This window comes from Cynoglossus semilaevis, chromosome 8 (assembly GCF_000523025.1).
Source record: "Cynoglossus semilaevis isolate Cse_v1.0 chromosome 8, Cse_v1.0, whole genome shotgun sequence".
Lineage (NCBI taxonomy): Eukaryota > Metazoa > Chordata > Actinopteri > Pleuronectiformes > Cynoglossidae > Cynoglossus > Cynoglossus semilaevis.
The window spans coordinates 11,218,014-11,233,803 of record NC_024314.1 but is presented as its reverse complement, the minus strand read 5'-3'; the positions used below and the strand labels follow the sequence as shown (position 1 = coordinate 11,233,803).

Here is a 15,790-nt window from a genome sequence, read left to right as displayed (position 1 = left end):
ATTGTGACCATTTGTAATAGCACGTTGCTCATTGTCAGCTAAAATTGCTAAAAATTGGCTTAAAGATAACTAACTGTATGCCTTAAAAATGTAGGCCAAAGAAAAAATGCCAAAATGTGGGGATTGTCACTATATGAAGTACCACAGTTGGCCCTAGGGCCATATCTTGGACATAGACAAGGTGAAGGTTATAGTGGAAAAAAGGATTCAAAGTAAATGCAGCATAAGAACATAAAACTGTGCTGCTATCTGCCTTCAAATTCATTTCCTCTTCAAAACCACCTCCGTCCAACACCTCTGTCCTGTCTTTGAGTGGACACTCACTTCAGCCACAGAGGGACAGGACGACCGGAAAGCAGAGCCTGTGAAGCTCATTTACAGGTGGATTAGCATGATGTTATACTACAGGACATCACAGACACAGACATGGGAACAGACTGCAGCATTGAACCCTTGTGCTGGGTTAACCCTTTGTGCTGCTGCTGCTGCTGCTGCTGCTGCTGCTCCAGTGCCACTCTGTACTGGTGCTCACAGGAGCCTCACAGTCACTCATCAGCTGCTGTGCTGCTCTGTAAATTGACACCACGTTCATGCTTTCACGCTTCTCCCCTCTGATCTCTGACATTTTTGCAACTCGGCGTGAGCTCAGCGCCGTCTGCTGCACTTCAGAAACATCATTTTGGAGACGATCATAACTGAGCAGCCGAGCTCCATTGTCTCCACTGCGAGGCGGTTCTGTCTGTGCACGGTGACAGCAGGATTCCATTAGATTGGATGAAACATTAATGATCTCTGCGGGGAGTCGGGCCAATGCAGCAGTTGAGCAGAGAGTGCACATGGAAGTAATAAGAACTCAGCAAATGAGGAGGACAATCCCGACATTTAGCAGTCACATATACAATCAGTGGATTTACAGTAATTTAGTTAGCTGCAGCCGGAGCAACATAAATGTTTTACAATCACATAATTATGAAGGTAAAATAAAATGTCTTCTCAGTTAACAATGTTTATTTTTAGGTTTGTCAATGCTGTCACACCTTAAACAAGACATTGTGCTCAAATGTAAGGACAAGTCGGTCCACCTAAGATAATGAATGTGCTGCACCCTGGGGACAGGCTGACTGTGACAACACACAAGGACACACTGTGATGTGTCTTTGTTGTCTAAGTCTTGACGGGGAAAAAAGGTGCAGAGCGTCTATTTATAAAAGTTTCACTGCTGAACAATGCTGCACTGAACTGTATTACATCACCCTGTTGTTACCTCAGCTGATCTAGACCAGCACTGTTTGGTGTGTGTGTGTGTGATGTGTCGGATGCAGAAATGCCTCCATCCTCCGTCTCTGTCTGTTGCTGCAGTTGCAGACATCGTTTTTCACACCGACGCTGCATCCTGGCAGGATGCCCGACAGCCTCTCCTCTGTCCTTTTCTCCATCGTGCTCCTCCCTCCATTTACCTCCTCTGTTTTCATGCCCCTCTCAACACAATACACTCCTCCTCTCCCTCGCCCCCTTCTGCTCCTCATCTGTACCCTTCCTTTTCTTGTCTGTAATGTTTCTGAGTGATGCAATGATCTCCTCTGTCACACCGAAATATGAGGATGGAGTCCATGTGTGTCCACATTCTTCCCCCTCTTACTCAGAGTCCAGCTGCAGCCCTCTGCACAGGAAGTGCAAGAAAACAGGAACATCCACAGACACACACACATATTCACGCCATGACCCCAACCCGTGTGAATGGATGTTTGCCTTCCTACGTGGCCCACTGATCCAGTCCATAGATGGTCAGTACAGTCAGTACTGAAGGTCCCAGCAGAGACAGTGAGGACTGCTCTGACTGTGATTTTAGACAGATCCTGTTACAATGTTGGCTCAACCTTGTTTGGCATGAATTCAAGTAATACAAGAAGGCACACATACACACACACTAATCTGGGTATGACACAACACTGAGCCAGTGTGTGTGTGTGTGTGTGTGTCACCATCTTCAGTGAGTTGTCCTCTGGGAGGCAGCGTGAGCCAGAGGAGGAAAAATGCAGCCTGATGGACACATCCTGTGTCTCCTGCAGCAGCTGGTAAACACAGACTGACCCACTGTGTGTCATATCACAGCCCAGTGTTGTTATCACTCACCGGGCTACTATCACAATCCCGTTTGATTTACACTCACACACAAAGGGCGACTCCTCCTACGCTCTGTTGTGGCGGCGGTTAATAGTGTTGGACGAGATTTTCCTGTTTGCGAGTTCATGACCACGACTGTTGTGGAAAAATATAAACACCTGAGGGTGTCCAAACAGTATTGATAAAGTGAATATACAACGACCAGTACAACCTTCGTAGTATACAGTAGTTTACACTATAACAGTGTATGGTATGAATGATAAAGTTAGGCCTCTATATTATTATATTTTCTACTACCTTCTTTAAAGACATTCTGAAGTTTCTGTTAGCATGATGATGGATAGATACTATGAGAAATGTATGTTACAGAAATAGCCATGTTTTTTTTTTTAAATTAGCTTCTAGCTGTCAGAGCTAACATTTATCTTCATATTTTGTAATAGGTGTCTAACTTCCAGGGCCTACATTTAGCCATTTCTTATCTATCGTAATATAGATAGGAATATATAATAATTAAATATAAATGTGTATATAAATGCGTATAAAACATAATCCATATTTTTACACCTTTTTTCTTGGACACATTTCTGTCTTGGTTTTTCTTCTGCCCATATATCCTTTTTTTAGGATATTCTTAAAACACATTTAGCTACCTTTGCTATGTTGTAAATGCCAAAAGTTAGCCAAAATATATTTTAAATATGGCTGGTGACTAAAATAATACTTGAAGTTAATTTAACCAAACACCTAATGTTTAGAGTTTAAACGTTAACAGCAGTGTTTTTATCGTCACATTATTCCAGGGCTGCTGTCCAAGGATACGTGAGAACTTTTTTTTACTGAATAATGAAACTCATTAACCGCCATGCGTATGTATATCCTTCCCTGGGTGACTAATACCCTGACAGGTGGCAAACACACATACACTCAACTGTAATCTGAGCTGTGTGCTTCCCACATGTATGCACACACACAGACACACACACACACACACACTCCACACACTTGATTCTGTGCTCTGCAAGGACTTTACACAGACACAATGCATTCCTAACTATTATAAACTTTATTATACCTTACCCTGAGTCTAATCTGAATCTCCCTCTAATACCAACTCCAAATACCTCCTCACTCAGCAGTCACCAAGATAACAACTATAGCTAAACAGGCAGAAACACACAAAAACACTATGTTAATGTTTCTGCTTTAACACTGGCTGACGATGAGTAAAATACAAGTATTACATAATGATTTGATGGATGACGTCAGCCCTGTAAACTAAGGACATAATCCTTTGGATGCCAGATGTTTTTCTCTAACGTACCACCTTGACTGACATCTAGTGGTCGTTTATGAAAACGACACCTGTGCAGCATAAGCGATATTTTGTTCTTTTCTTTAACATTTGAAACACAGTCTGTCTGTGACACATGTGGTTTTGCAGATCTAATATGACCTGAAAAACTCTCACAAAAATGGCGAGAAGCACACAGTGACTCCTTATCATAGTCCAACATAACGTAAGGAAGATGTGTCGGATATTGAATCAGGTCACAGATAAGGTTTATGAAATGATGGCTCCTTATCTTTATATCCATTAAATACAAGACAGTTACTGTTTTTATAGTTGTCGTCCACACAAGCCTACTGTAATGTGAGGTGTGTGTGTGTGTGTGTGTTGAATTTAGGTCAGTCATCATCTGCTCTGACAGAGTTATGAACTGGCTCCAGGCTTTTGTCGGTACTACAGTGGCTGCTGTACAGCCACATCACACAGCTGTACAGGTCAGAACACTGTGTTCTAACACATACCAATGGCATGTAAAACTCTATCCATCCATCCATCCGTCTTGTAGTTGTTACCCGTTTGGTTTGATTCTTATTTTTTTTAAATCAACTAATTGATGATTAACAAGATTTACATCTGTACCTGCCATCTCCTTATGTTCCACCAGGGGTCCACGTACTCCTTGTTGGGAACGACTGCTTCTGAATGTGTCACAGTAACCAGTTTTCTGGACTCTGCTCAAGAAAAGCTCCACCTGATGATGGCGCTGTAGAACACGGAGCAGGAGCTTTAATGCTTTTGTGTAAATGTGTACCTGACAGCATGTGTTATGCGACAGCGACCTCTATTGGCCGCAGGTGTACTAGTTTTCTTTCCCTTCACATCACGTGACGGACCTACAGTATAGTACCTGCCTCCTCTACTGCTGTATATTTATGTTTAACGTTTTTAAACATTTATATGCTTGAAACCAAAATGCTGTTCTGAACCACAATGTTTATTCCTAAAATGTGGTCCGAGTCCCACTTGTAAGTCTTGGAATTGTTAAATATTTTAACATATTATGCAACGTATTTATTCAAGTATTTATTCAAGTATTTTGTCTGATTTACTGCTGGGGTTTACATGTATTTATGTAAGAAGTCTCTTCCGTTTTCTGTCGATCCATTAAGCTAGTTCTGGTCTGCTTTTAAATAATACATTTATTTAACTTTAAAGAAGTTCTAGCTTTAAATTAACGTTTGACATAATGTTCATTCGTTTTTATGCAATTTTATAGCTTCATGACAATGTCTGTTTCTGTTGACTTCCTGTTAGCAGCCTTTGGGCTAACCTTTGGCTATTTTGGTTGCTTACCACCCAATATAATCAGTATTCTTTTCTAAATTACCTTTTTAATATCTATTGTACTCTCCAATCATGTGTAATGATGTGTACCAACTCTTTAACCCGGTGGATTCTCTGGCCTCTATGAGGCAGAAACGTGTAACTAATACTAAACGGAGGAAACGTTAGTTTCTCTGTTACAGTACAGAGTATCTATGTGTATTCGCTTTATTCAATGATTTAATAGTAACACGTGATGCCTTATATNAACCTGTGGCTGCAGCAGCCTCGTGTCCACTCACTGTCCGTCCAGCTTCCAGACCAGACCAAAACATGAGGGAACGTTTCCATCATCCATGTGCAGAACAAAGGGGTGAGTGTTGTGCTGCTGAGGCCCCGCTGTTGTTTGGGTACAGCCTCCTCCTCCTCTCCCTCCCCTTCCCCCTTCTCCTCCTCCATCCCTCTATCCCTCCCTCCTCCCCTCCATCCACCCATTCACACCACCTTCCTCTGACTCCTCTTGTCTCTGCGCCGCTTCAACAAGGATTTAATGACATAATAACAGTCCTCCTCCGGTCTGATCGGCAGCTGATCGGCGCCTGCACTGTAAGTAATCGGTTAATCGATGCTGTCAATTCAACGACGCTGCCTTTTGTGTGCAAATGCGATGCGTTTTTTTTACCCGTTCTCTGTGTGCGATTAATAATGCCGGGGTGTTCCAGCCTCTCAGCCGCCGTCATTCAATCCACTTCAGCGCCACGTTTATACGTTCATTATCATTATAATGTTATTTCTGAGGTGACATCGCTTCTTTTCTTGTCTCCTCGCTCGTGTGAGAACATTCTAGTAAAAAAAGGAAACCCAACCTGGGGGGCTTTTATTTTGCCATGCATTATTAAAGAGTGTGCAGCCAGATTCACAGTCAGACAAATGAAAGTGTTTGCCTCTCTGAACGGCTGATTTAAACTTTAACACAGGTTGAGTTTGTTTACATGTGTCTATAATTATCTTGTTTAGACTGTTTGGACAGAATCTCTTGTAAAACCTGTGGGGTTTTTTAGACTTTAAGGGCCATTTAAGGAACAGGACCAGGGCTTCATGGTGAGATGGAGGGTTAGGCTGTAGTTTAGGCTGTTAAAGGGCTTGGGCATGGATGTCAACTATAGAAAGGCATGTCTCTGTGTGTGTGTCAGGGAGAAGGGGAGCTGACGTGCCTCCCATACTGATGTAGAAGTGTCTAAAGAGCAACAGAGGCCTGTTTCACACACTTTCTGCTCTTTTGTTTGTCTCTACTTCTGCTTCCAGCACACACTGCACATATGACAGATACAGATCAAATGTGTTCTCAATGGAAATGACAGTATTCCAAACAAACTGCCCAGAGAAGCTTGTGAAAAAAAACCCAACACATTAGCCATTTTTTTGTTTACTGTGGACTAATGGATGATCCCACACCATAGCCACAATACCTGATGTACTGTATATTTAGTAAAGTGATTTATAATTACAATATAGATCTGCTGACAACTAGGTTTGGCTCCAGCTCCACTACACAAGGAATAAAGAAATGCCTTTAATATTTAATTTTTAATAATTTATTCCAAAAATGCACAGACTCACAAATTCACCCTCTCATTTACCAGCCTCACTCAGTCTGTCCTAACGAACCTACAGTATTTACAGCCTGTCACGGAGCAACAGTGTCAGTAACAGGACTCTGTGCTGATGTAAGTGCTGATCAACAACTCCATCCACTCTGTGTGTGTGTGTGTGTGTGTGTCTAAGTTGATGTCAGCAGTATATGAAAGAGCCTCAGTCATCACTCATCAGCCATTTGTACTACCTGATCTCTCAACGAGGGCGCGCCATTAAGATGCTGCAACTTTTGAGTCATGCTGCTATTTTTACACCCTGAGCTGCTGCAGCGTCTCTACTGTAATTCCTTGACTATGTTATAGCATGAGCTACTAACACTGGCTCAGGTAATATGATTGTCATTTATCAGAAGATGCTGAGATGTTAGAACTCACACACTGCTGGGGTTTAATGCCTTCAGTGAACAAAGAAGTAGAAATACATAAATACAACCACATACGTGTTTACTCTGCAGTGGCTGTTAGAAGATTTGTCCATTGATGACAAAGTAGTTTCAGCTACTGTTAGCAGACCAACAGCTAAAGGTTAGTCAGGTAAGGATGTTATAGTTTTAACTCTTTGAAGTTTGGAATGTGGTTCTCTGACATCTTAAATCCTTAGAGCAAGGTGCCCGCGGGATATATTCCACAAATAGAACTAGTCAACAAGAGGGTCAAAAATGGTACTGTTACTGTGCTTTTTGAATCAGTTCGACTGATATTCAGTTGGGTTCAATGATGATGGTAAGAATAGTGTCTACTATGGTATGTCCCAGAACTGATTATTATTGTTCAGGAAGTCAGTGTCAGACAAGTATCAAATTAATGTTATATTTGTTTCAAGCTATATTACCTAGCTTTATTTTGGCTAGCCTCAGGTAAACTACTTTGTACCAATTCTTTTACTGAAGTGTCAGAGGAACAGTTTCTTAGAAATCGAAGACAATTAGAAAATGAAATAGGAAAGAGTCACATCATTGTAAATGTTATTGTAGTGACGTTGTTGTTGAATTGAATGCTTTTTAAAAGCCCCACATTAGTGAGCGCTGCTGCAGCTACTGACAAATGATGCCCAAAAAAAAAACAAAAAACTAGAACACATCTATTCAGAGGTTCCAGTGTGGACATGTGACTGCTGCACAAAGACGTCATGTGGTTGTGTCTGTGTGCAGGACTGCACATGTCCTGTCATAATGATGAGCTGGTTGATGTGAGTGTGATCCCCACAGCTCCAGCCACAGTTATAGTCCAATAAGTGGCTCTGGTGTCAGTGGTGGAGCTGCAGTATGACATTTGACCACAGACTTATGGAAGTGAGGATTCTGCTTTCTTACACTGTGATGAAGTCAACGTTGGTTCTGTAGGGTTTTCATGAAATCCTGTAACTATGATGTTGACATTTTTGTAACATCATTTTCTTCACTTTCACTTTTGTATAAACAACAATGTTAGTTAAAAACATCAGACTTTGACTTTGGAATATTGATCTTCATCCAAAGGCAGTAAATCCGATTAAAGTGTATCCATACTTTAGGAAATTTGAATTCCGTGACATAACTTCTCCTCTCCTGCTCTTTCATTTCAGGAGTGATCCTTCTCTACTCCTCCTCTATCTGTCCTCCACCTCCTCACTTGTCATGCAGGAGGTGTAACCCTCCTTCCTCCTCTTCCCTGCGAAGACAAAACCTCTCAAGAGAAACCAAAAAAAACAAAAACAAAACACTGCGGTTCCACTTGTGGACACGTTTCAAAGATGTCAGACCCTGTTGATGCCTCTTCACCCCCAGACTCCTCGCTGCCGCTCACCTCCCCTCGCACTCCCCTGCATCTCTCCTTCCCATTCCTGAGGGAGGGCAGTCGGATCTGGGAGAGGGAGAGGAAACCACCACAGCCTGGAGAACCGCCCAGTCCGCTGCCCACCAAACGCACCAGGACGTACTCAGCGTGAGTGGAACAGGGAGTCAACGTTTGTCTCATCAGTGTCAGCTGACTGTGATGATTTGTGACGCTCTGTTTCTCGTCTCTCTTCTTGTGTCTCTGTTCCTTCCTGCAGGACAGTCAGAGCCAAATCAGGTCCAGTCTTTAAAGGGGTTTGTAAGAACTTCTCCAGGTCTCAGGGTCATGGTTTTATCCGTCCTTCTCATGGAGGAGAAGACATCTTTGTCCACATCTCTGAGTGAGTCTTTTTTACTGAGCAGACCCTCCAGTTCACCCACTGATCACCCTCTTTATTCATTAAATAGAAACTACATTACACTTTATTTATCAACAATAGAAATGCCATTAATCGCAGTCAGCACTCGCTCACTTCCCAAATCTTTTGACATATCCTTCGACTCCCTCTGCAGCATCGATGGAGAGTACGTCCCCATGGAAGGGGACGAGGTCACCTACAAAGTCTGTCCCATTCCTCCCAAGAACCAGAAGCTGCAGGCTGTGGATGTGGTGATCACTCACCTGAACCCAGGCACCAAACACGAGACCTGGTCCGGTCAGATCATCAGCTCGTAGAGCCGAGCGTTCACAGATGCAGAGGTGGAAACGGTCTGAATGTGGACCAGGTCTGAGGACGGGGGGTGTAGGGTGTGGAGTGTTTGAGTTGAGTTGGCCCAGTGATGGAGACGGTTGGAGTAGAAGGTTGAGGGTTGAGTTTTGAATGTGGAATTTTGAACGTTTTCCTTGAAGGTTATAATTTTAACTGAAAGTTATGGATAAAAGTTGGAATCTGGAGGTTATTTTTGTAAGTTTGGAAATCAGATGTTTTGAGACAAGTTGAATCTTTGAGGCCAAAATATAGATCTGAGCAAATTCAGCCATGTTGACTCTCCAGTGTTTACAGGAACTCAGTAATGAGTGGAGGTTTGCTTTTTTTTTTTTCCTTTTATTTATTACCTTTTTATTATCTCTTAGCTCAGAGAAAGTGTTTGCTTACACTGCCAGGAAAGGTCCACAGTTTCAAAGTCTGTGGGAGTTTTTATCTCTGAAACACTGCCTTTAGTCCGATCACAAGTATTAAAGATGACACGAGGCCGGGTTAGCATGACGTTAGCATCACTCAAGTGCTATATTAATGTATTGTAGCTTCAAAAAGCTGTGATAAGGAATGCCTTCGATCCCTTATGTTGTAGCATTAGCTTTTTCTAACAGTCAAAATCAGTGTTTGTTTTTTCTTGTAGCTGCTTGTCCTGAGAATGTGATCAGGACTGTAGCTGGGAACCAGGCGACAGGGTTTGGAGGAATGTGCAAATAGGCAAGAATTTGTGCAGAGGATGGAGGCGGCATTAGTAGTTTTATTTAGTAGCTTTATCTTTAGAACCAGACAGTCATGTCCATGTCTTACTGTGGCTTCATTTTTTTGTGGTGACAGCGTCACTATGTCCTAGAGTATAATTTTAACATCACTAACATTGTAAAGATATGCTGAGTTGGTCCACAGTGATGGTGATGAACTGCTGACATCTGTGCAGAAGGTTCAGGAAGTTTCATTAAAGGTACATTCCAGAAACAAGTTAAAATGTTATTTATTTATTTAATTATTTATTTATTATTTGTAATTGTGACATCATTGGGTGTTGGTGATTACAATCAGCATTTATTACTTTATGGTTTTATGTTTTTATTACAGTGATAAATCAAACCACTAATACACACATAACACATCTAATTTGAACTATGTGAATTTTATGTGATATTTACAAAAACAAGTAGCCTTTCTGTTGTCCCTCCTGCTGGAGCTTTTATTTTAATAAAGTCTTTGTCGGTCTGTTCTTCATCAAACACTAAAATTTAAAGACTTTGTTATCTAGTTTCCTCTTCCTCCTCCTCCTTCTCCTCCTCCTCCTCCCCTTCTTCTTCTTTTTCTTCTTCTTCTATGAATTCTCTAATTTTCTGCCACAGCTGTGACTTCATGTTACAATAAACTTGCAACTCTGTCATTTCAGACTCTTTTATTGTGAAAGAAAAGCAGTTTGTTTGTCGTTGTTGATTCACCGTGACTGTCGATAAAAAGAGGTTTAAATAAAACTACACTATTCACTGAAGACGATAAAAGGAGGTTTAAATAAAACTACACTATTCACAGACGTGGGGGTGTTCATGTGTGTACGTGTTTAAAATCTCAATTCAAAGTCCCCCCTTTTGCGTGTGTTACCTCCGTTTGGCCACGAGAAGACACTAGAACACCAGGTATCGTCATCAGGCCAGTGTTGGTCGTACGCCCGACGCTTCAACAATCCATCCAATCCACCCCCACCCCCCCGCCCCCCGCTGCCATCTTGTCATGACGTCATGTTCCGTTGCTAACATTAAATTGTTTTCATTGGTTTATAGTTTCTTTGTCTAACCTCTATGTTCAGGTCGGTTCCTCAATGTCACACAGTGATGGATGATTCATATTGGTGCCCAGGAGCGGACGTGTGGGAACTTGATAAGCGCGTGCTCGCGAGCGCGTGTCCTATCTACGTTTTTATTTTGTTACACTGTAATGTAACAAGGACGATTTATTATACTAAAATAAACACATCAATTTGGGATCATTTTGACATTGAACGAATGTTTCAGATTTTCTCCAGAATAGTTTTGGGCGTCCTGGCTGAGGTGAGAGCACCACATTTAGCTGATTAGCTAAGTTCTGTTCTGCCAACTTTAAGTCTCTTTGCTATTAATATTTAGCTGGCACTCGGTTCATTTTCATTTTGTAGCTCTTTGGCTACAATTTCTACTCTTACTTATGTTTTGGTTTGTGGTCACTTGAAACTTTTTTAGCTGTCAATTGAGTTAAGTCTACCTTCTTTCTTTTTTTAGGATTTTGGCTAATTCAGCTATATGCTATTGTTAGCATTGAGTTTCATGTGAAGTCAATACTAGTTGTTTCAACTTAATTTGCTCCATCCAGTAAAGTTAAGACCAGATCTTCTTCCTGGTTGACACTGATATTCAAGAGATGTCTGTGATTGGTGTCACAACGCAGGTTCTGTTATCTGCCAGTGGTTTTATGACCTGGACTGAACTTTGCTCTTCTCTTTAATCCCAATTGCTTTCTCCTTTCACCAGAGTATTTCATGGATTTACGAGTTGTTTGCCGTGTGCCAGCTATGTCCAAAACTAGATATGTGAGAAACTCAGATGTGATGAGACTAATCCAGTGTAAATTGTATCTTTTCGTCCAATGTGGATTAAGTTGTGTCGTTGTCCCTTGCGCACATGCTCATAAATAATGCTCCAGGTACTATGCAACATTAACTTCTCTGTTGTTCTTTTTATTTATTTTTTTCTAATTATAACTGCGTCATCACATCACAATATTTTCAGTGTAGGATTTTGCACAGCCCAATGCACTCTGGAAATATATTGACTTTTTCTATTACGTGGCCACACGATGGCAGAATGGTGCTTTTGCCTTATAACAAGTCAATCAGCAGTTTGATTCCCCATGTTAACAAACCAAAATCCAATCTTTTCAAAAATGATATCAGTACTATCTCCCTGGGACAAATATTACTGCATAAAATATTGATGTGATTTATTCAAACAGTTGATATTTGTTTAGCAGTTTCCCAGCTGTTAGAGGACGTCTGATTTCTAAGTGTGTGTGTGTGTGTGTGTGTCTGTTTTAGGGTTGTACTGAATGAAACCTTTGCACAAGCACAGTGAGATGGTAATATGACCCCACCCCTGTCTCTACAGGTTGTACATTAACATTAACTCGTCATGCAGTGGGAGACAAAGTCTGGCCAACAAAATCAAGTGAGACCTGAGCCGAGAAAACAGATGTTGAAGAGCTGCTGTTACCGATGTTTCAGGAACATTCTTAAAGGATTTTTGCTTCAGAATGTTTGGTCCCTAATGCCATACAAAAACAAGGAATTATGGAGCTAAAATTGAGCATGTTGTGTTTGTTTTTCCTGGGAATTCTGCCTGTTTCATGTTGGAACGTTTGGCAATGTCTGATGAAGACAACGATCAACGTGATCCTGCTGGATGATCAGGATTCTCCCTTCAGCATGAAATTTGTTAGGGATGAAATACTGAAGGGCATTGAGAAGGATGCAGCCGTGAACGCTGACCAAGGTAAAAACATTAAAAACTGCTCCAAACTCTAGCATTTGTTTTTCTACCATATATGAAAATGTTAATTGCAAAATTATGGTAATAGAAATAGTCTAATGAACTGTTTTCACCCAGGTTTAAGAAAATGCTGTAAAAACACATTACTATTACAAAAATACTGTTTGAAAACAAAAAATATACAAATTCTACAAAATAGGGCAAAACAAAAAAGACCTTAAATTAAAGGAAACTTTTTTAAATGAAACATTTACAGGAGAATGCTCTGTAAAATGTTAATACTTTTATTAGTAATAAAATTGTTTAGTAATATAAGTATATATTTTAGTTTTCAAAATGTATCAATAAAATATTTTGCTAATGATAATAATGAGTATGTTCTACTTTGTTCTCAAAAAACGATTCAACGTCAAAACAGGTCATTTGTAAAAAAAAAAAAAAAGTCAGATTTTAGGGGAACAACGGAAACATTTTTTTGTTTTGTTTTTGAGAGATTTATTACTGTGACAACATGGTTTGTTTGTTGCTGTAATAAAATATTAGGGCCAGTCGATGAGATTGCCGTACTCTGACCTGACTCTGAAGCTTTTAAGTGTAATTGTCACTTAATGTTCCGAGCCACAGCCTGATGTTTATGGCGAACAAACATTGGGCAACCCAGGGTTTATACCACACAAAGACAAATAAACAATTAACTCATAAATATATATACAGGAGCATTGCAACAGTGCAGGCAACACAGGCAACTGCCTAGGTTCCCGAGCCGGAAGGGGCCAAGAGCAAAATGACAAATTGGGTAAAAAAAATTAAATAACATGTAAACGGATATACATGTGGTCAAAGTTTGAATTCGATTTGCAACAGGTGTAGCTAAAGGTTAGCTGAAACAGCTTTAAATTAGCTTAAAGATGACTAGAACATAAGCAAAAGGTAAAAGTTCATTAAAACAAAGCAAACCTAGCTTAAAATTAGCCAGAAATGACAACAAAAAGACAAAAAATGTAATGTCAGAAGAGAAAAACATACTTTATTACAATAGGTTTAAAAGCTAAAAGACAACTAAAAACTTAAAAATTGTTAAAGGTAGTAAAGAACTGTTAGAATGCCATTCCAGATTGCGTGGACTGATTGTGACTAGATTGTGTTATGAAAGCATAGAGCAGCAGATAAGACACCGTGTCTGCTGTTGTACTCACTGGACCACAGTGGAACCATGAACAGAACAGTTGACTCATAATTCTACATGTTGGTCTGTTTCCTCCAACATCACAGGTCTGGATTTCAACCTCACAGCCAACTTTGGAGGCTTCAACACCACCATCTATAAATACAAAGGCTGCTTCAGCACCACCTGTGAGGGGGTGGAGGAACTGAAGAGTCTGATGGTGAGTAGCTAGAGCCTGCAGCAAGGGGGTCTCTAATATAAGGTCAATATAAAGGTCAACAAAGACGTTCTTTGATGAGTCATGGAGGTGAAGTACCAGGCAGGAGGGATGAGGAGGACCATTGGCCCTGTCTGTAAAGGAGGGGCTGATTGGTGGACCAAACTGGTCGTAGCACATCTACATATTTGATTCTTACAGTGGCAGTAGCAGTGTTTTTTTCAGTCGGTTTTCTTCCTCTCATTGAAACAATAACACCAGACAACTTTGTTGTATTCAAATACAAGAACAAATAAACAAACCCTGAACCTTCAGATCCTACAAAATGTTCATTTTCTTTTAGGACACAAAAGCCCTGGGATGTGCCGTGCTGGGACCCACCTGTACCTGGGCCACCCTCCCTATGGTTGAGTATGTTCTAGAACATAAAACAAGACAGGTTCACACGAACGCAGAAATGTCGTCTGACATCGGGCTGTAAAGGGTTGATTAGCCTGTTGTTCAAAATGTGGCCTAGCAGATAGCTAAAGAGTTCCATTGGTTTTAACATGTTCCAGATTACCTTCTTAGTGGAACTCATTGGTCCATTTAACTGCTCTAATTGTTCTATGTCACCCAAAAAGGTTGAGACAAAAACAAATCATTTCTATAGTTAAACATGGAGTCCAAACTTCACATTATGTAAGGTTTAGCTAAAAGTTAGCACTAAAAAGCTGCAAATGAGCTCAAAGATAACTCAAGGGGCTATCCTTTAGAAGCTGCAAAATATTTACAAAAAAAATTATTAAAAATATTTTAAAAAAGAAAACTAAAGGTTTCCCCTCCTCCAACTCACCCACCTCCCCCCCTCTGTCTTTTACCTCCTTCTCTCAGTGCACATACAGGTCTGAAGCTCAGCACACCCATCATCTCCGCAGGAAGCTTCGGTCTCGCCTGTGACTACGCCCTCAACCTGCACCGCCTTCTACCACCAGCACGAAAAATCACCAACTTCTTCATCCGCTTTTGGAGAGAAGAAAACGACTTTAAACCAGAGTGGAAGACGGCCTATGTCTACAAGACCACCAACACTGAGGACTGCTATTGGTGAGTCAGTCTCTCTCCAATTAGGGATTTAAAATTTTAAATGCCGTCCTGATTGACTTGTTCTAATTGCACTGGAATTTATTCAAAAGATCAAAAGATAAGAAAGTATAAGGCGTTCATCAAAATTTGGTCAAAAAAGCTAAAACTAGAAAAAATATGAGCTTGAGTAAGTATTTGAATCTTTAATGTTCCCCTCAGTTTCACGTGTCTTCTATTCTCTGTAACCAGGAGTTGCCCCCTGGTGCCTAACTGTTTTCTACTCCTTGTTTTTGTGATATTGTTTTGTCTGCAGGTATATAGAGGCCATGGATGTTGGCACCAGTCCATTTTCCAGAAACATTAATAGAACGGTTCTGCGAAGAGCGGATGATTTGTATGAAGTTCTGAAGTCAAAAACAAAAAGAACAAGCAACTGTACGTGTTTGATTACTGTGGCTTTGGCTAATAGTCTGGGCTAACCGTTAGATATTGTCACATCTGTTCATTTGGTCTTTCTTGCTATGCTTTTGCTCAAACATAACCTTTGTCTTTTTAAATGAATTTATGTAACTGACACCTCTGTGACCTCATGTTGGCTAACATTTAGTTAACAATTTGTTTACTATTATCATGTGGTTATTTGTAGTTGTTTCAAATCAAGGTTATGTTTTTGTATCTTTGTATCTTGTATCTTGTAACAGCAGTGTGTCTGTGGTGGGTTTTTTTTTTTGTTTGTTTGTTTTTTTGTTCAGTGTTCATCATGTGTGGTTCTCCGAAAGATATGCTGGTGGTGAAACAGAACTGCCCTGCGGCCGACAGCAACAAGATCCTCTTCATCCTCCTGGATCTCTACAAGTCAGAGACTCTGCTTTATTTCATCTCATTTAATGTCACCAGTGACAGCA

General features: G+C 40.6%; 2 protein-coding genes across 3 annotated transcripts in view; both read left to right on the top strand.

Moving 5' to 3' along the window:
* Positions 1–5,032: 5,032 nt before the first annotated feature.
* csdc2a (cold shock domain containing C2, RNA binding a) lies at positions 5,033–10,307 on the top strand. Its single transcript, XM_008314727.3, has 4 exons — positions 5,033–5,344; positions 7,958–8,316; positions 8,426–8,548; positions 8,721–10,307. The coding sequence occupies exons 2-4, from the start codon at positions 8,126–8,128 to the stop codon at positions 8,881–8,883; spliced, it is 477 nt and encodes a 158-aa protein (XP_008312949.1). The 5' UTR covers positions 5,033–5,344; positions 7,958–8,125; the 3' UTR covers positions 8,884–10,307.
* Positions 10,308–10,715: 408 nt separating this feature from the next.
* gucy2cb (guanylate cyclase 2Cb) overlaps positions 10,716–15,790 on the top strand; it is a 13,527-nt gene continuing 8,452 nt past the window's right edge. The window contains exons 1-8 of one of the 2 annotated variants that reach the window (XM_008314729.3): positions 10,716–10,968; positions 12,058–12,117; positions 12,327–12,441; positions 13,711–13,823; positions 14,164–14,231; positions 14,694–14,906; positions 15,199–15,320; positions 15,638–15,740. In XM_008314729.3, coding sequence (XP_008312951.1) covers positions 12,082–12,117; positions 12,327–12,441; positions 13,711–13,823; positions 14,164–14,231; positions 14,694–14,906; positions 15,199–15,320; positions 15,638–15,740 — 770 coding nt within the window. In that variant the 5' untranslated portion in view covers positions 10,716–10,968; positions 12,058–12,081. Of the gene's footprint in view, positions 10,969–12,057; positions 12,442–13,710; positions 13,824–14,163; positions 14,232–14,693; positions 14,907–15,198; positions 15,321–15,637; positions 15,741–15,790 lie in introns of both variants that reach the window. The other variant, XR_003050250.1, reaches the window with a different exon arrangement.